Source organism: Euleptes europaea, chromosome 12 (genome assembly GCF_029931775.1).
Source record: "Euleptes europaea isolate rEulEur1 chromosome 12, rEulEur1.hap1, whole genome shotgun sequence".
In the NCBI taxonomy this organism is placed as follows: domain Eukaryota; kingdom Metazoa; phylum Chordata; class Lepidosauria; order Squamata; family Sphaerodactylidae; genus Euleptes; species Euleptes europaea.
The window spans coordinates 59,121,785-59,146,532 of record NC_079323.1 but is presented as its reverse complement, the minus strand read 5'-3'; the positions used below and the strand labels follow the sequence as shown (position 1 = coordinate 59,146,532).

The following is a 24,748-nucleotide window of genomic DNA, read 5'->3' as shown; positions in this document are numbered from 1 at the left end:
ATCTTACAAGAACATTGACATGCTAACAGAACTGTCAACACTTCCCATTCTGAAAGTCATTACAAATACACCCATTTATGCATGATCCTTGGGAATAAAATGAAGGGCTGGAAACGAGAAATAATGTACCAAAATGAACACACAATGTCTACCATTGACATTGTTTCTACTTCAGCAGCACGTGTTCTTAAGAACATGCTTCTCCCATTCAAAGTGCTTTGCTGAGCCAAGATTTCTATGTAGTATAGTGAGTACATCCTTACATTTGCAGCATAAATTCTTTTCACTCTAGGATGTCTTACTTTGCAGAATCTTGTCACGCCTACTCATGGAACTGACAAGTTTACACTGAACCGGAATAGCCGTCATCACCTTGAAAAGCTATCCCCCTCATTAACAGACCATGGTGCCCAGTTTATTTAGGTACAGTACAGTGTAAACATCCCTTCGGGCTGCTTTTTTAGCCTTGCCTACATAGAAAACGAATTAGCAATCCTGAGCCAGAGGAACCACTTCCTTTCCAGCTTTTTCGCAATCCAGCAGCAGTTTTAATGTGTTAGTGGCACGGTACAACAGACAGCAGGACTCAGTCATCTTTGTTAATTTCAATAACAGTCATTTACATACCCAACTAGAAACATAACTGCAAAAAGCACTGATGTGGGGATGCACATTAATCAATTGGGGTGAAAGATATTCTGATGTCGATGACAAGCACAAAGCATCAGTCCTATTTAAAATCTAAGGGAGCTTGGGCAACCAAGTAATACAGAGGGTCTTGGACTAGTAACTCAGACTTCAATTCACAAAGCATTCTTTTTCTTTGCAACTGAAATCTTCAGCTCAGCTCTTGAAAGCATTACACACTGAGCACCGGTCATTTAAACTTTGTATCATTATATTATCCTTCTTGAGATGATTTTTTTTTAAAAAAAACAAACAAACACATTCAAATATTCATCACAAACTTCCTAAAAGAAATCCCAATATCTTACATGGCAAGAATTCATGTTATATGTATTTTCTATATAAATATATTCACATTTATACTCCACTCTGTGGGGCAATAGGCACAACATTTCTAGGGGAATTTTACAGTGAGCCTTCAAAAACACACCATTAGCACCCTCTTTTGATTAGCCTGCATACTGCAGTAACCAAAAGGAGGTGTGTTGTTTTATTTTACAGGTCAGGGTCAAACTGTTACATCTTGAAAACTACAGCAAAAAAATTCCACAGATAAAACTAAACAAAAACAGAACATTTTCCTCATAAAGTGGGAATTAGGTTTTCTTCAAGGATTACCAAGATAGAGTGTTCTTATCGTTGTGGTTTTTTATTTTCTTTTTGACAAGTGTTTGTCTCGTATAAAAAGTATGAGAATTTCTAGACAGATTCTGTAGACACCTACTGCAATGACTGCAGTTTCCATGGAACATTTCCTTTTCAAGGTTCATCAAACAGCTGCAAATCCAGTCGGACAACTATCTCTCCTGTTGGGACTTCATGCAGGAGAAGACACTTTGTAACTGGTCCCTTTGAGCCCTGATCTTTCTTAATATCTGCTACCCGGATTTCTGTTCGTCCCAAGAAGTCTGAAAAATAACATATATACAATGATCAGAAATACTGTTTGCCCATCTACACAGAGATCAATCTTTGGCAAGAACTTAATTCAAACATAGCACGAACCTTCAGAGTCATACTGAAAACGAAGCCTCAGTGACAACTGGGAATGAAACTCCCCAGCTCACAGTGTTGCTTTTTCCAACTCTACCTGAACTTCCTCCAACAAGCAACCATTTCACTGGATGAGCAGAAATTGCCTGCTTTTGTAAGCCAGCCTTCAAGGAATTATTTGCATGGTAGATTTAAGCACTCCAATGTGAGGCTTGGAGAAGAGATGGAAGATTTTGTAATTAAATTAGTTCCATTCTTTCCATCTCCAGCCTCAGTGCCTTCAGGAAGAAAAAGGCCAGCTCCACCCATGTTTCCTTTTGTGTTTTAGGATAGCTATCCTTACCAGAACTCTTTACCAGAACAAACCAAGCCCAAAAGCAAAGGGGCACTACTCACCATCTGGGGAGAACTGATCCCTCTCAAACACCGTTATGCAGAGGACATCCTGTTCTAAATCTTTGATAAAGAACTGGCAGTTAGAATTCCACTTAGGGTTGAGAGTGTCCTGTATAGTCTTGGTGATGTGACACTGAGATCCCATTGTCACTTCACAATATGGGTTACTTTTTCCTGAAAGAATTCAGAGGTGCACAGCTGTGAGTAGGGTTGCCAACTGCCAGGTAGTAGCAGGAGAGCTCCTGCTAATTCAACTGATCTCCAGCCAATAGAGATTGGATTACCTGGAGAAAAATGGCCACTTTGGCAATTGAACTCTACGGCATTGAAGTCCCTCCCCTCCTCAAACCTTGCCCTCCTCAGGCGCCGCCTCCAAAATCTCCCTCCAGTTGCGAAGAGGGACCTGGTAACCCTAGCTGTGAGGTTGTTTTCGCATGGCTGGATTTAGTGACTTCTCTTTCATGCTCTTGCAAAGAGACTGCTGGACCTCCATCATCTGGGCATAAACTGAGTGTGAGAATGGCCCAAACCAGGATCTGGCAACCCAAACACGGATGATCCAGATGGCAGGGCCTGTGCAGCTTGTGACCTGCAGCCATCAGTGGTGCTCAATAAACCACCTGAGTTTGCCTAAGACTGCAGGAGCTCAATAAACCACCTGAGTCTGACTGCAGCTTTCACAGGCTACAATATGTGCCCACTGGGACATGTGAGTCACAAGTTGTGCAGGCTCCCACTGCACAAAATCTAATGTAGTTATTTTGCAGTGTACCAGCTACTGGCATCTACGTAAGATTATTTAAAATAGCTTTTTGCCTGGTAATTTTGATCATGTTAAATAGATGAGAGCAAATTCCAGAGAGGAAACCATGTAAGTTTGCAGCAGTCACAACAAACAGCGATGCATTTATTGTGGTATAAGCTCTAATTCGGATGAAGTACTTTCTGACTTACAAATGCTCATGCAACAAACATGGGTTAGTTTTTAAGTTGCCACAAAACTCTTCCTTTGATACAAAAAAATCTATAAAGGTCTTACCGTGGGACCTGCATGGCTTCAGTTCAATACCTTCAACAATGTTCACCATTAGCCTTCCAATACCAGTTGCCCTCTGGGACCGGACTGTGGTAAGAACAACAGGAAAAATTAATTATTTTTTTTTGACATTTCTGGGAAATCTTATAAAGGCTGTTCCCCAGTGCCACACCTAAGTATGCCTTTTCTCTTTTCTTCTTCTCTGTTTCTATGTACAGTTCCGAAGCTGCTTTGATTTTCTGAACCCAAGCCGTCCTTCAGCAAAAAAAAAGCAAAAAGAAGGTTAGACACTAGCAAATATAAAATGTATGCAGATGAGCAAAGCAGTTTGCATGCCACAGGTAGGGTGGCTGCATTTATCCTTCTGCCCATGGGCAACAGGTAGGATGAAAGCATACATTCTCTTGAATTAGGCTGAGTTCTCAGTGGCAAACTTGGATCTGGGCTGGATAATTTTCGACTGTCAGTGAAGGAGGGCTCAAACAATTGAACACTCCTCCATATACAAATGCAGTCCACGTAGACCGCTAGATACAAGGGAGAAAGGTTCTAGCCTGTCTCCCTTACATGCTAGCTTTGTGTGTATGTGTGTGTTCAGGACATTTTTTGTAAGGAGCATACAGTTATGTTGCATTGTCACATTCTGCACCCCAGTCACAGGCTTTTACCCCTTCAGAACTAGCTTTATATACTCAGGGTCCTCTTGGTATTCCTGGTGGATACCAAGGACCCAAATACAGTACTATTATATTTTATGTGTGCTATAGTACACAGAGTGTTTACAAAATGTTCCTGCCTTATTCAATTCTATGCCCAGTAGATTACATCTGAATTATACTTTCTAATTATGTTTTACAAACTTTCACTAGGCCATATCCGACATTTGGTAAGCTCATGCTTAACTATTTATTTATTTAAAACATTTCTATGCTACCGTTCAAAACAATTCAGTCTCCAAGGTGGCGAGCATTAACACATTCAAAATAAAAAAGGGAAGAAACTCTTCAAACAAACAAACAAAAGTACAGAAGGGTGTAACACACCTTAAGCCCACTAACTGAAAATGTATTCAATTAATATATACAATAGAAGATAAGAATGTCAATTTTCACTACTTTCATAGTACATAAATAGTATCAGATGCATAAAAGAAACACACAAAAATAAATAAAAACGAAAGGTGAGGAAAAAATACAAGAAGGATCTTTGTCAGCATCAGGAACTGGAGGAATCCCATATTGAAATAAAGCATGTTTTGTTAAGAACATAAGAAAGGCCCTGCTGGATCAGACCAAGCCTTATCAAGTCCAGCAGTCTGTTCACACAGTGGCCAACCAGGTGCCTCTAGGAAGCCCACAAACAAGACGACTGCAGCAGCACCATTCCACAGCACCTAATAAAATAGGCATGCTCCTCTGATACTAGAGAGAATAGGTATGCAGCATGACTAGTATCCATTTTAACTAATAGCCATGTATACCCCTTTCCTCCATGAATATGCCCACTTCCCTCTTAAAGCCTTCCAAGTTGGCAGCCATCACCACATCCTGGGGCAGGGAGTTCCACAATTTAACTATGCGTTGTGTGAAAAAATACTTCCTTTTATCTGTTTTGAATCTCTCACCCTCCAGCTTCAGCAGATGACCCCGTGTTCTAGTATTATGAGAGAGGGAGAAAAGCTTCTCCCTGTCCACTGTCTCCAAACCATGCATAATTTTATAGACCTCTATCATGTCTCCCCTTAGCCACCTTCTTGCCAAGCTAAATAGGCCTAAAGAGTTTTAACCGCTCCCCAAAGGAGAGTTGCTCTAGTCCCCTAATAATTTTGGTTGCTCTTTTCTGTACCTTCTCAAGCTCTGTAATATCCTTTTTTGGGCGTGGTGACCAGAACTGTACACAGTATTCCAAGTGTGGTCTCACCATAGATTTGTACAAGGGCAGTATGATATCAGCAGTTGTATTCTCTATTCCTCGTCTAATTATGGCCAGCATGGAATTGTCCTTTGTTGTGTGGGTAAGAGCTGCTGTTCCAGTGGCTCAGTTCAGTGGCATCTTACCTTTCATTTATGCTTTCTGCACGGAGTGTGTAGACTCGATCAATGTGAGAGATGTGAAAGATAGGCTCATCTCCAGAAGGATCTGTGGGTAGTTTAACTAAGACCTCATTTAGAAATATGGGCTGCAAACATATAAATGGGGCAATGTTAGATTAGGCAAAATCAGAATGAATACTGTACAACAGGTGTACTACTCAGCACACAGCTGAGTGGCATGCCCTCCTCTCTGATAGGTATCATTTTGTTACTTTCCCACAAGTAGTGTATTGTAGTGGTAGCACAGTATAACTGAAAGATTATAGCCCCAATATGTGACAATATCTTAACTGCAAATCTGCACAGCCCAATTAAAACACATTAATTAGGGCCACTGCAGTAGACTGGGCTATTATCCCTTTAAAGCTACCACAACAATACTTCAGATGTCAAAAATCAGTGGACAGAGCTCTATGAAGAAAGAGAAGACAAAAGAAATGGCCACTTAGTACCTAGTCACAACTCACTGTTGTCCCAGGCACACAGCCAAGGCTATTGTTTCTACATATTGTGCTCCAGAAGCATGGAGTTAACCACCACACAAAATTACAAAAGTAATTCTTTTTAGTGGCATCCACAGATTTGACTGGTAAGATAACATTTCACCACCAAGGGGAATACAGGAACCCAATGGCCAATCCAAAGGGATGAATTAAACTAACCAAGCAAACCATAAATAGACAGTTAACAAAAACTTGGCTCACATACACTGGAAAAGGTACATTTTCATGTGGATTAATATTTATTTATAATTTATTTTAGACTTATACCCCTCCCCTGGCTCACAACATTCAATAAATAATCTATCAATAGAGATAAGATATAGTTACAAAATCCCAAAGTACAATTCATAAAACAGCATCCTAGCTCAGGCATCAGAATAAAACATGATCATTTGGCACCTGACAACCAACTATAGTCAAAAAAAGGCAGCAGTATTAATAGGTGGTAGAACACAGTCTTAGACTGATCTCAATGACATTTCCTGGCAGACCAACTTTTCATTACTGGCCATACAGGATCTAAAAAGGTCCCGGATGTCATCTGGTAAAGAGTTCCCCCAGGCAGGGGCCACTATCGAAAAGCTCTTGCCCTCGTTGAGGACAGTTAAGCCACCTGTGGGCTGGGCCCCACCAGCAGGGCGTGTGACAAAGAACGAAGCATTCTTGGGGGGGGGGCATATAGGGAGAGTCAGTCCTGTAGGTATGAAGGTCCCAGACCATTTAGGGCTTTTAAGATATAATGATTTAAAGATATAAATCATAATTGCAGTTCTCTGTCTGAAATTTAACCACAAGTGCAAATATTTGCGAATTTCTAATCTGGGCCTTGACCAATGTCCACATACACATTTTACCACAATAATGGTAAGAGAAGGGCTAAAGGACACTCTGTTGCAAGTAACACAGTGATTCTACAAAACTATTTTAATGTTGCATTCTGTTTCAGACTAGACTAATCAGAGCAAGTAGCAACTTCCCCTTAGGAAGAAAGAGAAACAATCTATTTCCAAGTGAAAGTCATCAGAATTTATTGATCAACATCTCAGCATGACTTTTTTAGGAATTCAGGAAATAACTGCATTTAGCATGAAATAGATTGAGATTAGCTAAACTTGTTTACCTCCTAAATGGATACGCATCACTGCTGTGTGCGAGTATTGTGGGTTCAAGGTAATATGACAAATTCACCTGTCTATTCACCGCATTCATATGCATCAGGAAGCTGCACGTACATAGAGCACACAGACCCATTTTGGTTTGTTACATATTGTGGTGCATACATAAGAATTATCTCTCATGAGTTGCCCCATATGCAGCAACACCCAGCACTACTGTCTAAACTTTAGGCTTCGGATTTTCATCAAAATATCACCAGTTGACTTTGCAGTGGTACTTACAGTTTTGTACATTTTATACTGTAGGTTTGACTTGGGGCTAAAAACCTTATCTGTGCCAGATGAACCCAGAGGTTTTATGATCTGTGTCAGCAGCAGGAAGTCGTTGAACAGAAAGCCATACAATTCCTTGTTGCTCTTGGCCTTATAGAGTTTACCACTGTGCAGAAATTTGCGCGGGCCCAAGCAGTTTGTAACAGAATTAAAAACAAGTTGCTGAGGGGGGACAAAAATACAACAGTGAATAAAATATACTAGTAATTGTATTACTGGATGCAGCTGAAATTCTGACTACTTTGGTTTCTTTTGCAAAGATGGCAGCTAATCGTATGGTCTTGCCAGGAAATGCACGTGCTTTAGTGGTCTGGTAGAACTGACTATTTTTGTTACAGTTGCTCCTTTGGACTTAAACCTTTCTACCAGACAGGGCTTGCTTATGAGAGTGAGGAAGAAGGTACAAGTATCAATGCTGATCATTTTCTCTGAGGCTGTGGTTAGCATAGAAGGCAGGGCAGGAGTTACGAATTATTAAAGCCAGGAATGTGTATTTAAAATATACTGACTTTATGCTGACCTCTCTTTGCTACGTGCTGACCAGTTCTGCTTTGTAAGGTTACCTTATACTCGACTTTCACCTGGACTCTCTACTCAACAGTTCTGGCAGAAGCAGAGTATCCTCTCCAAGTGATCAACAGGAACTGGAATATGCTGCCCGTGTCCTGCTCAACCAGAATTTTCAGAACTGGCCATTCTCAAAGCAGGATTAATTTCAGCACTTTACAAATTACATCTCACTTTCTAGTTTACAAAAAAATAAAATCCATGTGGTGCTTCTGCAGTTATTTTGTCATACACACTTTAAGCTCTAGCAATCTATTATATTAGGTACTGCATTCAAGGTTAACATCACAGCTGTCAGGACACGATTTATGCACTCCTGTTATCTTCATTTTTGCATTCCTGCTAGCCTTATTAATTAGTTTACCCTTTAATGGAAAAAAGTGAGAGAGGTATGGAACTTAGGAGGAATCCCCACCCTCCCCTCATTACTATCCCCTGCAATGATATAACATTATACTGACAAAAGAAGAGGCACACATTAAAGCAGCCCTGCTAAAGTCAATGCAGAGCACCAGACAGCTGTCCCACGTCTCCCTCCTTCCATGCCCAACCACATTCATACTAATTCTGCAGCTTATCACAGCAAACCACAAGGAGTATATAAAGCTCAGCCCTGGAACACAAATGCCATATATTTCAATGGATGGCATGAGGCTCTTTCCCACATCATTAGAACCTTGGTGATGGATCACTTTAAACAAACAACATATATTAATTTTCCCCTCCTAGTTAAGGCTAAATAAACAACTTCTCAGAAAGCTTACAGAAATCCAGCCTTATAACCCCAGATACTAGCACCTGCCTGGAATCTCAACTCTACTGTTCCACCTAGCGTTTCAAGGACAAGACATTCTGTACTAAGGGGAAACCTGTAGAGTGTATGGCAATAGGCTTTAGTTGTTGCCTAATCTTTTGGCCTTAGGGGCTTCTGCCAAGGGAGGCAGTGTTCGATCTGACATAATGGATGCCAGTGTAGGACCACAGGATCAGCCTGCTTCTCTCTAAAGTAATTCAGAGATCCTTTTTGCTACAGCTTAAAAAGGCCGTTTTCCGGAATGGCTACAGAAGCAGTAGTTCATTTTTTTCCCAATGTATAACCCGCCCTCCCTGGCTAAGACCAGGCTCAGCAATTATGTCAATTTGGGACAAAAACAAGCTTCAGCAGTCTTGATGTAAAATCAGTTTATGATTTGGGTGGAATATTTCACTACTATGAAGAGAAGTTACAAACTGAGTGGAGACTGAACTCTAATTTCATCGTGGGGAGAAAAAGCAACATGTGGTGGGCAGCACACAATAAAACAGGGAAAGAAAGAGAAAATTGGCTGTAATTTTACAAAAGATACACGAAGAGCAGAACACAATTTTAACCATGAAAATAGCTTTGTTATTTCATTACTGAAGTTGAGTTCATTCACAAACTCAGAACAATGGACCCTCCCCAGGGCTGAATAGGGACACAGAATTCTTACCTCGCTAAAGACATTATTTTTCTGCCTCCAAGCCTTCCCCTCTTTTCTAATCAAGATGATTACAATATGCACTGTACCTCTGCATCCTGAGTTCCTTCTTTACAACACCCCTCCTACCTTCTGACTGCGGTATAAAGACTCGGAGATCTCCATTCCTACTCATATCTGATTAAGAGAGCTTTGACTCTTGAAAGTTTGTACTCCGAAAATCTTGCTAGTCTTTAAGGTGCTACTGGACTTCGATCTAATTATTTCATAAGACTGCCTTGGAAAACTAGTGAGCATTCTCTGATGCCATGCATTTCAGCAGAACTGTAGGTTTACCTCAGATAATCCTTCACACTGAACATGAGCCTGGATCCATTCAAGTCTGTCTGAATTCTCCTTCTCTCGTACACCTTCATTGACCTGAGAACAAAGTTCCTCCGCTTTCTCCAAAGCATGCTTCAGATGGCTATGATCTGGATGGTTTTCAGGAGTATTTTCTAATATCTACAGGAAATGAATGGTTTCAGTTTCTTACAAAGCTGCAAAACCTGTTTCTTTTACCAGATTTAGTCAATCTAGCTCTATAAAAATACATGTAATTAAGCAACGAACAATGTTACAAAATAAACATTAAACAAATCCCATCCTAAATTAGTAAAAAGAAAAACACCTTACTTCACTCTTTGTTTCTTGATTGCCAAAACAGTATAAAGATTACTTTTCTTTTAAATAATCTCATTTATGGCTTCTGTGCGTTAATCAAATATAACCAGATCATTTCATTGCCTTTTAAATTTTATACCTTATTCTACCTTTCATTTAAAGGACTATGGGTTTGGCTCTGAGTAATTTTCCTCTAATTGAAAGGTAGCAATTTCCCCCACTTCCTCCTCCCATTGATGATTTGCAATTCACCCCTCCTGTAGCTCCTAATCATTCCTTGTCCCTCAGGAGGAACATTTCAGGAAGCTCAGTAGGCTGCAGTGGGAGGGGAAAGGTTGGACACTACTATTCCAGTGATGGAAGCACCTTCTGTTAGCAGAAAATTACTGCTGGGTCCAGCCCATGGATCTGATCAGCCCTCATTTGAATTATCTCCCTATGTAGAAGTACAGGATCCATCCTTCTGATAACACCAGGTGGGTATCCCAATAAAGACAAAAAAAAGAGGTTAGAATTTGACTCTAATTTCTCAATTATAGCCATTCTGATATCTTATTTTCACATGCGGGTAAAAATACTTACATTTTTAATTATTAGAGGATATCGTGTTACTCGTTGCATAGGCTTTAGCAGAAAGCTTGACAAGGGCATCCCTTTGCAGCGAGGGTCCATAGCTAATCTCTGAAATATTAACAAAAAGTGTTGGTATCTCGTTTATCAAAGTATAACATAAAACTGTCTCTCTATATCTTTATTCTCTTCATTTAGCGAAGAGTGGCCTCTTGGTAGCACTTTCTTTAGAGTGGAAAGGACTGCTGGGAATCCTAGAATACATTGCCAGTGGTTGTTCACAGCTTATGAAAGCATGACAAAATGTGGGCATCCTCCAGAGGATTGGAACAGCTCGGCTTCTTGAGCCAAAGTTGTGCATCGTAAAAGATGGCGAAAGGAAACGGTTCAAATGTGAAGGTGCTTTGTTTATATTTGTCACATAGCAAGGTTTTCTAACACGCCAGGAAGTAAGTGAATGAGCTCTGGCAAAGAAAATAGAGTACCAAAAATGATATTCTCTTACTTTAACAAATTCCTTGAACTCGGGAACTTCATCCGTTTTCTGCTGAATGAGGGCTGCCCCATTAAGCTGACAGCTACAGAATCTAATGTAAGGCTGCATGTGTGGAAGCTGTGCTGTCAGGATGTCTCCTATCATTTTTACTGGCATCCTTTCTCCTGACATTTTCTTACGAACACGTAGTGCCCTAAGGACAAAGCAGAAGATTGGCAGAGAGATTATGAAATGCCCTAAAGCACATAAACTAGTAGAAATTTAATACTCTAATGAAAATTATGGAACAACAGAATAGCCATCATTTGCTTAGTGAATTAATAAAACGATTGTATGAGCTCTAATCTCCCTTAGCTAACTAACTTATCCTATGGAAACATCTTTCAATATATCTTTAAAATGAACTGGATTTAGAAAATACTGTAATGCACAATCTATAGAACAGGACTATAGATGATGACCAGATGGTAACCTAGGCAACCAAGGAAGGTAAGTGGTAACCAACTGAGGAAAGGCCATTTCTTCCCTCTGGGACAGATGAATGTGGTTGAGGTAACAGGAGAGAAGAGGTGAGAGTCAAGGACTCTTGCTGAAGAGGATAAGCAACTCCACATAAGGGACTAAGAAGAAGGAGGACACACCTGGATGGGCAGCTACTGAGAAAGTCCAAGCCTCCAGTATAAAGAGATAAATGGGAACTGTGTAAAACCCTCAGGTGGAATAACCTGCCCTCCCTCCTGAGACAAGCAAAATTGTGAAGAACAATTTGAAGGACTGAAGAAAATACCAGGAAAGCTAAGAGTTGTGAGGCATATTTTGATGCTGGAGAAACATCTTGGGTGGGGGAGAGACACAGAATATTTGTAGATTTGTGCACATGACAATGTGTTGTAATGGTTATAATACTGGATTTGGACTGTGAAGAGCTAGATTCAAATCTGCTTGAGCCATGAAGGAAGGAAGTGTTGTGTTTACTGTTCTTTTCTCTGTCACTTTCCTCATTCCTCTCCCCTGTATTAGTATGTTTGTAATAGTAGTTATGTATGACAATTCTGTAAATCCACTCATGAAAAACTGACTTTAATCTGAATCTGGTGGAATCTTGCAAAACATCTGTACTTTCCTATCTAGAGGCATTTTTCTTATGCCCCACCTATTTGCCCACATTACAGACTCCACCAAGAGACAAACATAAACTACAGTAAAAACTAGTTATTTAAATTTCCCACAATACCCTTTCTTCCCATGTTGTGTTAAAATATTCCAAAATTTGAGCAGAGACCCCCTCACACAAATCTTATTGCTGATTATTATTTTTTAAACAACTTACTTCAGTAGTTTAATATTGCACATAATTAGCTCTTTCCAATTTACAAAAATCATAGCACCCTCCTTTTCTGTCAACAGTTCTGAATCCATCAGTGGCTTCTGGAAAATCTGTAGATTCAAAAGAGAAAGACTATATAATAAACTTGCTCACTGTGTTGACATTACCTTTGAGGTCTCACTTTAAAGATCTCCATACCCAGAGGTTGCTGTCTCCAAAATCTACCACACGAGGACACTATTTGCTCAAATGTCTTTCACATTCAAATCATGGGACCTCAATAACCATAACTTCATCTGGATCACACCCACAGCAATCAGAAAAATGTGAAACAACAAAAAACGCCCGCCAACTAAACAATGTATGTCTTGGCAGTACACAAACACAGAAGTCCACAAAGCATAGTGGGCTCTCCCCTACTTTTAGTGAGTAGCTATAGACTGAGCCTCCTATTAACTAACAGTTAAATCCTAAACAGAGTTAAATCTGCTTATTCACTTCAATGGACTGAGATGGGTGTAACTCTGCCTAGGATTGCACTGTGAAAAGCATAGGTATTAGTATGAGCTAAGGGGTCTCTACCCCTTTCCCCTTTGCTATGCGATCAGCATCATGTTTCTCCCTGCTAGGCAACAATTATTGTCTTAAACATTTATATCCCATCCTTTAACCTGAAATCTGATTCCAAAGGAAGCTAACAACATGTAAAGCACTATCCCAAACACTATAACATGCACACACATTTAAAACTGTAGTACATAAAACAGCAGAGGAAGTATAATACATAAAAACCAGTAGAGAAGTAAAAAGTATAAAGTAGCAGTACTTTATAAAATCCAGCAATGCAAATCTCAGAACTAGAAACAAAATGAACAATAATCATAGAATCATAGAGTTGGAAGGAGCCATACAAGCCATCTAGTCCAACCCCCTGCTTAATGCAATATCAGCCTAAAGCATCCCTGACAAGTGCTTGAAGACTGCCAGTAAGCGGTGTGATGGACAACTGCATTCTATGGAGTTGTCCCAGACTTAGAACCCCCATGATCGACACAGAGGTTGAACAGAATTCTGAGAATGGCAGTTGGAGAGTTCTTACAGTTGAAAACTGACAGTTGACGGAGAGGCAGCCCATTCCTGAAGGGTGGGTGGATGCGTGGCTGCCAGAGCAGTGCAGCCGCGATGTCTCCACAGAGGCTCCCCGGCCGCCACAGAGAAAATAATGTAAAATGTAATTATTTTATTAATGTATTTTGCATTAAAATGTAAATGTAAAATCGGGAAAATGCCCCCATAGAAAACAGGGAGGCTATGCCACCAAAAAAGGTGGTGTAGTAATGCTGCAACTCGAGGGGGCATTCATGGGCCTAAAGGCAGCTCCATCCCTCAACATGCTGGCACGGGCTCCCACTTCTGGGATTTTGTGCCCAGTGTGGCTTACTGACACCAGCATGAAGCCCCCCCGCCCCCGTGCCAGCATAAGTGTCCCTTATCCTGGAATAAATGGGCACTTATGTCGGCGTGGGGTCATGCCGGCTGCTCTGCTGATTCATGTCCCCTTCACGATTGCGCTCAAAGAAGTTAAGACAGAGCTGGGAGACAGCAGTATGAGCTGCAAGGTGTTTGGTGGAGGATTCTCTTCTGGAGTGAGGAACACATTTGGGTTTTGAATCAGGAAAGATCCATAACCAGTTATCTAGGGAAATAGTCCTAAGGTTGATAGAGTGATCCCTAAGACTTTAACGGGAAATAGCTATGGTGAAAGGAGTGATCCCAGGACAGTTTAAAGCAGAAACTGGGGAAGTGTGTTAATATTCCTAACTCCTCCAACTAAGAGAACCACTATGTAAAAGAAGTTTAAAAAACAAACTGATGGCTGCCAAGAGAAATCAGTAGAAAAATAAAAAGTTTAAACACTTGTATGTAAACAACCTTGATACATTTGCAATTTTTAATATATCACTTGAACATAACCATCTCAAGTTCCTCAATTCTGTTATTCTGTTACAAATCACATTCCTGTTATGAAGCTTTGCTAACCTGACTTAAATCCCCTCAAAGAGAGAAGAGGAGCCCCGTGGCGCAGAGTGGTAAGCTGCATTACTGCAGTCCAAGCTCTGCCCACAACTTGAGTTCGATCCCGACGGAAGTTGGTTTCAGGTAGCCGGCTCAAGGTTGACTCAGCCTTCCATCCTTCCAAGGTCGGTAAAATGAGTACCCAGCTTGCTGGGGGTAAAGGGAAGTTGACTGGGGAAGACACTGGCAAACCACCCCATAAATAAAGTCTGCCTAGGAAACGTCGGGATGTGACGTCACCCCATGGGTCAGGAAGGACCCGGTGCTTGCACAGGGGACCTTTACCTTTAAAGAGAGAAAAATACAACCTTTTTAAAGTTGTACTTCAAAAAACCTCTGACCTTTTAAAGAAAATAAGGGATCCATCATAATAAGTGGCAATGGTGTCATAACCAGTTAAGTCTCAACAGAGACAGTGAGGGTTGGTGAGTGTGAGAAAAACATTTTTTAAAGTATTGAAACAAGAGCAGTTCTATCATAGGGTGAGCTCACCACCTCTCTAGGCAGCCAATTCCACTGATGAACTACTCTTACTGTAAAAAAAAAAGTTGTCCTAATATCCAGCTGGTACCTTTCCTCCTGTCATTTAAACCCATTATTGCGAGTCCTATCCTTTGCTGCCAACAGCTCCCCACCCTCCTGCCATACACGTAAAGACTGCACCCGCTCCACATTCTGTCCACATCCTCTTTGAAGTGAGGCCCCCAGAACAGCACACAGCAATCCAGGTACAGTCTGACCAATGTAGTGTACAGCAGGACTGAGACATCTTGCGATTTAGATGTTATGCCTCTGTTGATACACCCCAAGATCACATTAGCCTTTTTTGCCACTGCATCACACTGACTGCTCATATTCAGCTTACAGTCCATCCATACCCCAAGATCTTGTTCACACACACTGCTACCTGAAGTGCATCCAGCATGCATGCTTCTCATTTTTGTTACCCAGATTAGAATTCTTTTTTTTCCTTGTTGAATCGCATCTTGTTCACATCTGCCCACTTTTCCAGTGTGTTCAGATCTTGTTGAATTCCATCTCCATCTCTATCACTGTTCCTTCCAATTTGGTGTCAGCAGCAAATGTAATGAGTAGTCCCTCCACTCCCTCATCCAGATCATTTATAAAAATATTGAAAAGTACTGGGCTCAGAACCGAGCCCTGTGGCACCCCACTGGACAATACCTTTTTTAAAAAAAAAACTCCACATTACATGGTTTGAAGAACAAATGGATCTTCACCTGTGCCACAAGACATCAAATCTGGTGCCATGCAAGGCTCCAGGGGGAGGGCTTTCAAAAACTGAGGTGTTGCCACTGAAAGAAGGAAGGAGATCTATCAGGGCCTTATCTGATAATCTTAAAAGATGGGCAGGAACACATGGAAGAAGTTGGTCCTTCAGGTATCCTGGTGCTTAACCAGCATTTTGAATTGGCTCTGGTAGCATAATAAGAAGGTAGCATAATAAGAAGCCAATGAAGCATTCTTATCCTGGCCAGCAATTGTCTCTCTAAATAGAAACAGTCAGGGCGAAAACACATGGTCGCTTTAGCTCCTTTATTCCGTTTCAGCCAGGATCGAATGCATGTGTTTTGCCAAACGTGCGCTCGATCCTGGCTGAAACAGGGAATAAAGGAGGCTAAAGTGACTGTGCATTTTAGACCTCAGTGCCATCTCAGCATTCTGCACCAACTGGAGCTTCTGAAATGCCTACAGAGCACCTTACAGTAGTCTAATCTTGCTGTAATTGGTACATCTGCACACTATACCCCACAGCAGGAGATCTGTGCCTCCATCTGATGACTTAGGTCAGCCTGATTAGATTGGGAGAATGGGCTGTGAGGAAACGGCTGCCCTCCTGCACTGCCTGCACAGTGGCTTTTTACGTTTACATGTTTATTTTGACCCTCAGGCTTACCCATTTTAAGAGTAAAATGTGTACATACAAATCTCAATAATCATGTTAAATAGCTTATTAAACAAAAACAGGTTTCTTTAAAGAATGTCCAAAGTTACCGTATGTTGCTAATTTTGTAACTGGCCATTAAATTGACAGGCGAGGAGGAGGAGGAGGAGGAGGAGGAGGAGAAGAGTTGGTTTTTATATGCCAACTTTTCTACCACTTAAGGAAGACTCAAACCGGCTTACAATCACCTTCCCTTCCCCTCTCCACAACAGACACCCTGTGAGATAGCATAGGCTGAGAGAGTGTGACTAGCCCAAGGTCACCCAGCTGGCTTCATGTGTAGGAGTGGGGAAATAAATCCAGTTCACCAGATTAGCCTCTGCCATTCATGTGGAGGAATGGGGAATCAAACCCGGTTCTCCAGATCAGACTCCACCACTCCAAACCACCCCTAGAACTCAGAGCTTTAAAAAACTCATTCACTTATGAGACAGGCAGAGCAATTTGTAAAACATGCACAATTAGCCTTACCTCTGTTACTAACTGTAGGTCATTCACATAGTTTTCTTCTGTTACAATTAGTTCATGGATATACCCCTGCCGTTTCCTTTCAGTAGGAGTCAACATGTCCAGGAGATGCAAATCAGCACACCCTGGAAGAGACAAAAAATGCACGGTGTTGAACACTAACAATATTCCTGATAAGCGCCATCAGACTGATAAGCACCATCAGTGGCACGTCCCAGAGAGGCTAAGCACCTTAGTGAGAATTAGGTCTAACACTGGTAGTTAATTATGATCCCAGCAACATTTGTTCAGATAGCTGAGAAACTGAGACTTCCTGGAAAGCAAAAGGAAAAATGTCTGGGAGCACCTTCATTAAGAAGCACTGTTATACATTATGTATAAACACATAGGGAGGAAAATTCTCCCAATTATCGATTGTAGAATACAGCTCTCAGCTGATACATTTAAGAGGGCATCTTTCTCCCAAGAATACAAAATTTCTTCCTGATGGTTAATGCTATATCTGATCAGTTCCCAGCAGTATATACAAGGAGGCGTCAGAGAGAGCTTTTATACGGGCAGTGGGAAAGAACCACTTTGGTTTAAGGACTATAAAGAAGACAAATGGGCAATGTCCATATATATGTCTGACAAATATACTAACAAGAACCTTCCTACGGATACTTCTGGGGCTACAGAAAAGGAGGCCCTAATATTTAATTATGTTAGCCCTAATCTGGATCACCCTGGCTATGCTGATCTTGTCAGATCTCAGAAGCTAATCAGGGTCAACCCTAGCAAGTCTTTGGATGGGAGACCTCCAAGGAATACTAGAGTCATGACAGAGGCAGGCAATAGCAAACCACCTCTGAACGTCTCTTGCCTTGAAAATCCCACCAGGAGTCGCGATAAATCAGATGTGACTTGATGGCAAAAAAACAAAAACCTAATCAAATGACAACTATAAAGCGATTCAAGTTTCAAGCTTATGGTGAGTGCAGAACAGGAAGGGGTTTTTTTTCTCTGCTCGCAGAATGAAAATTGTAAACATATCTTGATTGACGTTCTCAGGGTCAATGGGATCTGATGTTTTTCTTTTAATGAGATTTCTGTGGGTACTTTTTCTGATAAGTTTCAACAGTATGCCAGGGAGCAGTTTGAGTAACTGAACCACTAATTAATGACTATGTGGGGCTGAAAGTATCAAAAAAGTAATCACACCAGGTACGGATCTAATAATCCACTGTACCCTAGGCTAACCCTTCCCACTGCTAGATCAATCTGTTTATCTAGCTTCTCCCCTCCCATTTTTGCAGCAAAATATATTTTTTTAAAACCCACTGACAACTGATAGTCCTTCAGCATAATGAGAATCTAGGGTTGGTGGGGAGGGGCTTTCAAGAAAGGATCAGGAATGTTTAACACAGCACAATCTAGAACAGGAGTCCTCAGCCTTTTCTAGACTGTGAGCACCTTTGGAATTCTGATACAGGGCGATAAGGTGGAACCACAGAACAGCCTGCCACGAGAGGGAGAATCAACCACAAAATGTCAGGGAGTGAGTTTATGCATAATTCTAATAGTAACTCTAACATTTCAGACAGAAACTCTTTTTAATAGGATGCCTTTTAACATAAACATGTTGTTTAAAAATATTTTGTTGCATACACAAAACTTACCTTCAATAACGCAGCAAAGATCCTTGTGCTGTGGTGGCAGCTGCTGCCAAAGTAACTTTAAAAAAATCTGCACAGCCAACTAGGTCTTCAATGGCCAATCAGAAGCCCTGCTGGCTGAAAACCTCACCTGGCCCTGCCCACTCTTGTAAAAACACTTGGCAGGCACCAAGCAAGGTGCCAGTGGGCACCATGGCACACATGGGCACCATGTTGGAGGCCCCTGCTCTAGAAGATGGACAATATGTATGGAGGTTTTGTAATGTGGACAGTGAAGTACCCAAGTTGTATTTGGGTCATCACAGCTGATGCACTTCTGTTACCTGGCTGCCATTGTTGGGGGAATGCCAGATTGTCATTGCCACAGTATAAAGTAGGAGAAAGGTAGGCATGAGAATAATTAGATCCACCGATGTCCCATGCCAGTGTCCCATCAGCGCACCAGTCTTCCCCACCCACTATTATATAAGGAACTGATTGATACTGCTGTGTGAAGCAATAAGAGAAGCAGAGTGGGACTGTGATCGTATAAGCAGTTTCTCCCCAGCCATCCCTTGTCCTAATGTGTCAATGTCCTGCCAGTGGACTGGCCTTCCCACCAGTCATTACCAGGGAATGAACTAGCAGCAGTGGAGAATCACAGTACTCCACTCCGAGACATTGCCTCCCTGCTCCCTTGAAGGGTCCCTGATAGCTTTCATGCTTCACATCTTTTCTATTCATGACCCAATGGGAGAAGAAAGTGCACCTCACCAGAACACCAGTGACAGACTTTTTGTGTATGCGTGTGGCTTTCAATTGCCCATTAGCAACATGAAAATAAGTATCAGACATAGGTTGTAAAATATTTTATTGATCCAAATGTTAGTGGTGAAGCAGTCTCATAGAACACACTTAAGTAATATCCACCTCTAAATCAAACTAAAAGTAGAGTAGGTTCTTATCATTTATGTTCTGTTTCACATGCTATCCTATTTATATATCAACTACAATGACTAACCTTTGACCAACATAATTTCCATTTGTAATATTCAGGATTAAGACTGAAAATCAAGAATTTCTTGTTGTTTATTTTATTGAATACATATTTTTTTAAAATCAAGAATTTTTCAGTACTTCCAAAAACATAATGTGCTGCTCAATTTTTTCAAGTTGACCACAAATGCAGATTTACAAGGTCCTGAGTAGGGTTGTGCATATCAATAAATCCAAACTGAAAATAAACCCAAAATTAGCTGTTTCAGTAATTTTTGGGTTTACCCAACGCTAAAATCTGGGAGTCTCCCTGAAGCCAAATAGGCGATTCTCAAAAAAGACGAATAAATATTCGGCTTTTCCAGGTTCGGCTATTTGCCTTTGCTCTATGCGCTTTCTCCCTTTTTTCTATCTTTTTTTAACTGGCTTTGTTGGGGCCCTTTTCAGGTGGGAGTCATATAATCAGAGCCAACTTGGTCTGACCAGCCAGGCTGTGGGCTGATTTGCACTTTAAAAGACAGCTCACCCAGTCCAGAGGGATATACCCCCCCAACCAAAAAAAGCCAGCTTCTACAATTACTTATTGGGCTTTTGAAGAAGACTGCTCACCTGCATGGATGAGCAATCTCCTTCACAAGAGGTGCCTTGGTCATGACTTCGGCTGGCTCCAATATCACCCTCCCCCCGAAAACCTGCTCTCAAACTGAAGGTCGCCCCGAGTAGAGGCTTTGTTTCCCCGCAACATGACCATCTCTTGAAATCAGATTTTTGATGACCATAATAAAGGACTGTTCACAGGATGTCATTTGCCACCAAAAGAAATGTTTTCCGTGCCTTATTTTTCTTGCATTTAACCTGTTTTCCTCAGTTTGGAAACTAATTTGCATGGACATCATGCTATGCGCCCCAGATATGAATTGAGCTCCCACACTTTGAGGCGCCAGCCTGTCAACCAGATTTTTCCGCCAGTCCTCAGCAACACTGAACTTCTGAACCTGAAAACCGATGGACAGCTTGGCTCACAAATGCCAGGAGGTTGAGGGCAACCCCTTTGCGGGCCCATAAAATTGGACCCCCTGTCCCAAAGTTTATCAAACGTCAGTGACCGTCTAAGGAGAGTCCCTTGCAACTATGCCGCAAATTTGGGGGCTCTACCTCCAAAAATGCCCCCACAGGAGATTCGGAAACAATCCCCACTTATAATGGGCCTGAATTTTTCAGTAAATCCGGAAATAAGCTGAATACCGGTATGGGTATTCAACTTATTCCGAGTTTACCAATTTGTTTAAAAAAAAAAAAAAAGGCCTAAAAAACCTGAACCCGAAACTTACTAAAAAAAAATAATTTTTTTTTGCACAACTCTAATCCTGAGTTGCATTAAATTCGAAGCTTACCAACACGTTCCATTTGTGTCATGGCATTTACCACAGGAGTACATTCACCTCCCCAGGGTCAATATTTTTTAAGATCCATGTTACAATTAAGTTAAGGGTACAGTTGCCCCCTATCTTCACTATAGAACTCTATAAACCAGGGGTCCCCAACCTTTTGGAACCTGTGGGCACAATTCTGACACAGCATGGTGGGCACAGCAACAAAACTGCTGCTGCAAGAGGCAGAGCCAGCCACAGCTTAACTTCAGTAACACAAGTGTAGATCCTTGTGCTGAGGGGAAAGCTGCTGCCAAAGCAACATTTTTAAAAAATCTGCGCAGCCGATCGAGTCAGTCAGAAGCCTTGCAAGGCAAAAGCCCTACCTGGCCCACCCACTTCCTAAAAACACTTGGCAAGCACCACAAACAGTGTTGGTGGGTACCATGGCTCCCACAGGCACCATGTTGGGGACTCCGGCTACAAACAGTATCAGTCATTCCATGCTGCATCTCTGGGTGCTCTCCCTCATTGCTAGCTTTTCATCCTTTCTTGCTTGCTTCTTATGGTTGCCGGCAAATTAGTGCGACATACCTTTGAAGTGAGCACTGCCTCTGTGTTTATGTTGTACATATTTGGGGTTTGCATAGAACTGTCTTAGAGTAATACAACCCCTTTAATTTTATGGTCTAGTGATGCTACTGTTTACAATTTCTTTTCTTCCATATACATGTCTATATGTTTGCCAGCTGCTGATAATGCTTCATTTATCTCCTGAAGTGGGCTCCACAGTAATTATGCCACAATAAACCTGTTAGCCTTTAAAGTGCAACAAGACTCTTCTTTTTTGCTGCAACAAGCACTCCTCTGGAATTTGTCAATCATGTTCACCCTCTTAGAGGACACCAGTCCCAAAACATTATTTTGACATAGGCCTGCATAGTAGAAACAGGAAACACAACTTTAGCTCATTTATTTTAAAAAACAAATTAATTCATTTGTACCCCGCCTTTCTCCCCAATGGGGACCCAAAGCGGCTTACATCATTCTCCTCTCCTCCATTTGATCCTCTCAACAATTTTAGGCTGAGAGAGTCTGACTGGCCCAAGGTCACTCAGCAAGCTTCCATGGAGCAAGTGGGGATTCAGACCCGGGTCTCCCAGATGCTAGTCCTCCACTCTTAACCACTACACCACACTCATTCTCTTAAGTTATTCTTTTAATCTTCCTTTTAATCTTTCCCAGCAGCAAACAGCAAGCATAAAGAAATTATATAAATCTGTGTCACAGCCAAACACAGAATACACAATTCTGAGCACTTCACCTAAAAATAGATTTGTGGCTATTAACTTTTAATCAATTATTATCAACCAAGTCACAACATTATCACTGAATGCCTTTCCCCAATTTAATAGAATTAAAATGTTTATAGGCCACTTTTCCCCACTGATCACCATGGCTCAAAAGCAGGATCACCATCTCCAGGTTGGGAAATTCCTGAAGATTTGGGGCTGCAGCTGGGGGAAGGCGTTGGGAGAGCAGAAGGCATAATGCCATCCTCCAAATCAGCCATTTTCTCCAGGGAAAGTGATTGCTGTCATCTGGAGATCAGTTGTAACTCCAGGAGATGGTTTAAACTTGACCCACAGGCAACAATTAAAAGAAAACCGACAAGAAAAAAAAATATATGACTCCCCCCCACAAATTAATATCCTCCTTGTGAAATTAACTGCAGAACGCTTACCTAAAAATGATCTTATTTTTTTATACAGAAGGTGTTCCTCTGCACCTCCTTGGCGGGGACACCCCATAATGGTGGAGCAGCCACTGAAAAACTCTGCTGGGGCTGAACTGAAAACTCAAAGGAAGGGCTCAACCAAGAGGTGGTCTTGGGAGGATAGGAGCTGAGAAACAAGCTCAAAGATAAACAAAAAGTTCGGACACAGAAACAGTGCTCCGGACACAAGGCAACATTTTAAATACAATTACAGACCAATTGATCTCAGACATACGTTCGAAGAGACCCTTAAGACTGATGGCCATCAGCCAATTCCTTATTGTTAGTTTTGATTCCTATGTGCTCTGTGTCACTTTAAGGGCCATGGGGAGATATCTCGGATTTTACCTGTGGGCAGGGTGAGCAGTATAAAACAATTCTCTTTTTGGGTTGCTCTCAGAGCCAAATTACAAGAGACAGTGCGTCATGGGGCCATCCCCATGGCTACCACCATTTTAGAAGTTGTAGTTTTTTTGTTTTTTTGTTTGTTTTTAAAGGGCTGTAAGGTCTCATTCAAAACAGGCACATGGCGTAGTAGTTCCAGGAGCAATTGTTTCTCACCCTCTGGGCCTTTTCAAGTGTCAAAACAGGCTGTTTAGCAAATGAAAAAGTGAGGGGGGGGGCTTGTAGGTTATCCCTCAGAAGAAAGTTGGAAGTGGCTGTCTAAAATCAGGAATGTTCCTCAGGATTTGTAGAGCACCCCAGTTGGGGGAGCATGTAGCCCAAGTCAACAATCACTGAGCTAAAGACAGAACTCACATTTCCTAAATAAATGACTTGCCACCAACACACAAACTTCTAGCAATGTCATTGAGAGCACTTCTGGTGGCTACAAGCAGGGAACACCTGGTTTTCGTAAATACTTGGATATGCGTGATGAAGAATGAAGTTGTTTTGGGTCCACACACAGCTTTGAGGTAGTTCAGAGACAAATCTGGTTTATAACAGATAAGAACAATAATTTGGGTTAGATCCAGGTGTAAGGAGTGCCAAAAATAAATGAGAATGGCCCAGTCAAGGACAAGGAAAAAACATAGTTCAAAATGTTAGTTTATCGGTTAAAGGCCAACAAAGAATTACATGCATGAGGAATTTGTTAATCATCATTTCTGATAAATTGATGTCATGACTGAAAGTACCAAAAATGTGTTAAGGTATATATACAAGTTTAGGAGATTTGTGTGAGAATACATGAGGTCAGGCAATATCGTAAGGTGTTTGAAGTCTTTCAAAAAAATTTAGTTAAGAATGTGAGCCCAATTAAGTGAGACAGCTAGGTCATATTGGAGATAATTTTGATATGAAGTAATCTTTTTTAAATGTGAAAATATGACAGTTCAGAATTAAAAATTAGCTGCTTCAATCCCAAAGCTCCTCGCTTTGTGTACCTATTGGGTTGGGAGCTGCACTTATACAAAAGGCCATCATAGATACAATTGTATGTGTTAAGTGCCGTCAAATTGCTTCCGACTCATGGTGACCCTATGAATCAATGTGTCCTATCACTAACAGCCTTGCTCAGGTCTTGTAAACTGAGGGCCACTGTTTCCTTTACCGTCAATCCATCTCATGTTGGGTCTTCCTCTTTTTCTGCTGCTGTCTATATAGATACAATAATCTGCATAGAATTTACAGTTGGTATTTTTCTTTTAAGATAGTAAATATTGAAGGATCATTTAACACGGTGTACTTTCTGCCAGCAGATTATTAATCAGTTTTGAGAAGCTAAATAAGGTATTACTTAGAGGAAACCTTTATGCTGATTAGGCCGATAGCAACATGATGCATTATGCATCAGAACCTCTAACTTTTGGATACTTTTTCAGCAACTTCCATTTGCAAAGCAGAGATGGAACCAGGTATTTATTACGCTGGTTGTGACTGCAGAGTTTTAAAACCAGAAAACATTAAAAATCAACAGTTCAAACCAAATCAAAAAAGGTACAGAAAGGTATGGCATATCTTCCTTTGGAGGCATTTTTCCTTAGGAAAAACAAGTGGCGACACAGTAGAGGTTTTATAAAATTAAAAATAGCTGTAAAGCAGATGAGTTTTCTCCTGCTACCAATACTAGAAAGAGCCCCGTGGTGCAGAGTGGTAAGCTGCAGTACTGCAGTCCAAGCTCTGCTCATGACCTGAGTTCAATCCCAACGGAAGTTGGTTTCAGGTAGCCGGCTCAAGGTTGACTCAGCCTTCCATCGTTCCGAGATCGGTAAAATAAG

The 24,748-nt window shown here is 41.2% G+C and overlaps 1 protein-coding gene across 2 annotated transcripts in view; it reads right to left on the bottom strand.

Moving 5' to 3' along the window:
- Positions 1 to 1,340: 1,340 nt before the first annotated feature.
- ITSN1 (intersectin 1) overlaps positions 1,341 to 24,748 on the bottom strand; it is an 89,853-nt gene continuing 66,445 nt past the window's right edge. For both annotated transcript variants that reach the window (XM_056858744.1, XM_056858745.1), the window contains exons 28-38: positions 16,753 to 16,874; positions 12,243 to 12,349; positions 10,922 to 11,105; positions 10,429 to 10,527; positions 9,520 to 9,687; positions 7,106 to 7,318; positions 5,170 to 5,291; positions 3,285 to 3,367; positions 3,116 to 3,199; positions 2,077 to 2,250; positions 1,341 to 1,595 (exon numbers count right to left, since the gene is read on the bottom strand). In XM_056858744.1, the coding sequence (XP_056714722.1) occupies positions 1,447 to 1,595; positions 2,077 to 2,250; positions 3,116 to 3,199; positions 3,285 to 3,367; positions 5,170 to 5,291; positions 7,106 to 7,318; positions 9,520 to 9,687; positions 10,429 to 10,527; positions 10,922 to 11,105; positions 12,243 to 12,349; positions 16,753 to 16,874 (1,505 nt within the window). In that variant the 3' untranslated portion in view covers positions 1,341 to 1,446. The remainder of the gene's footprint in view (positions 1,596 to 2,076; positions 2,251 to 3,115; positions 3,200 to 3,284; positions 3,368 to 5,169; positions 5,292 to 7,105; positions 7,319 to 9,519; positions 9,688 to 10,428; positions 10,528 to 10,921; positions 11,106 to 12,242; positions 12,350 to 16,752; positions 16,875 to 24,748) is intronic.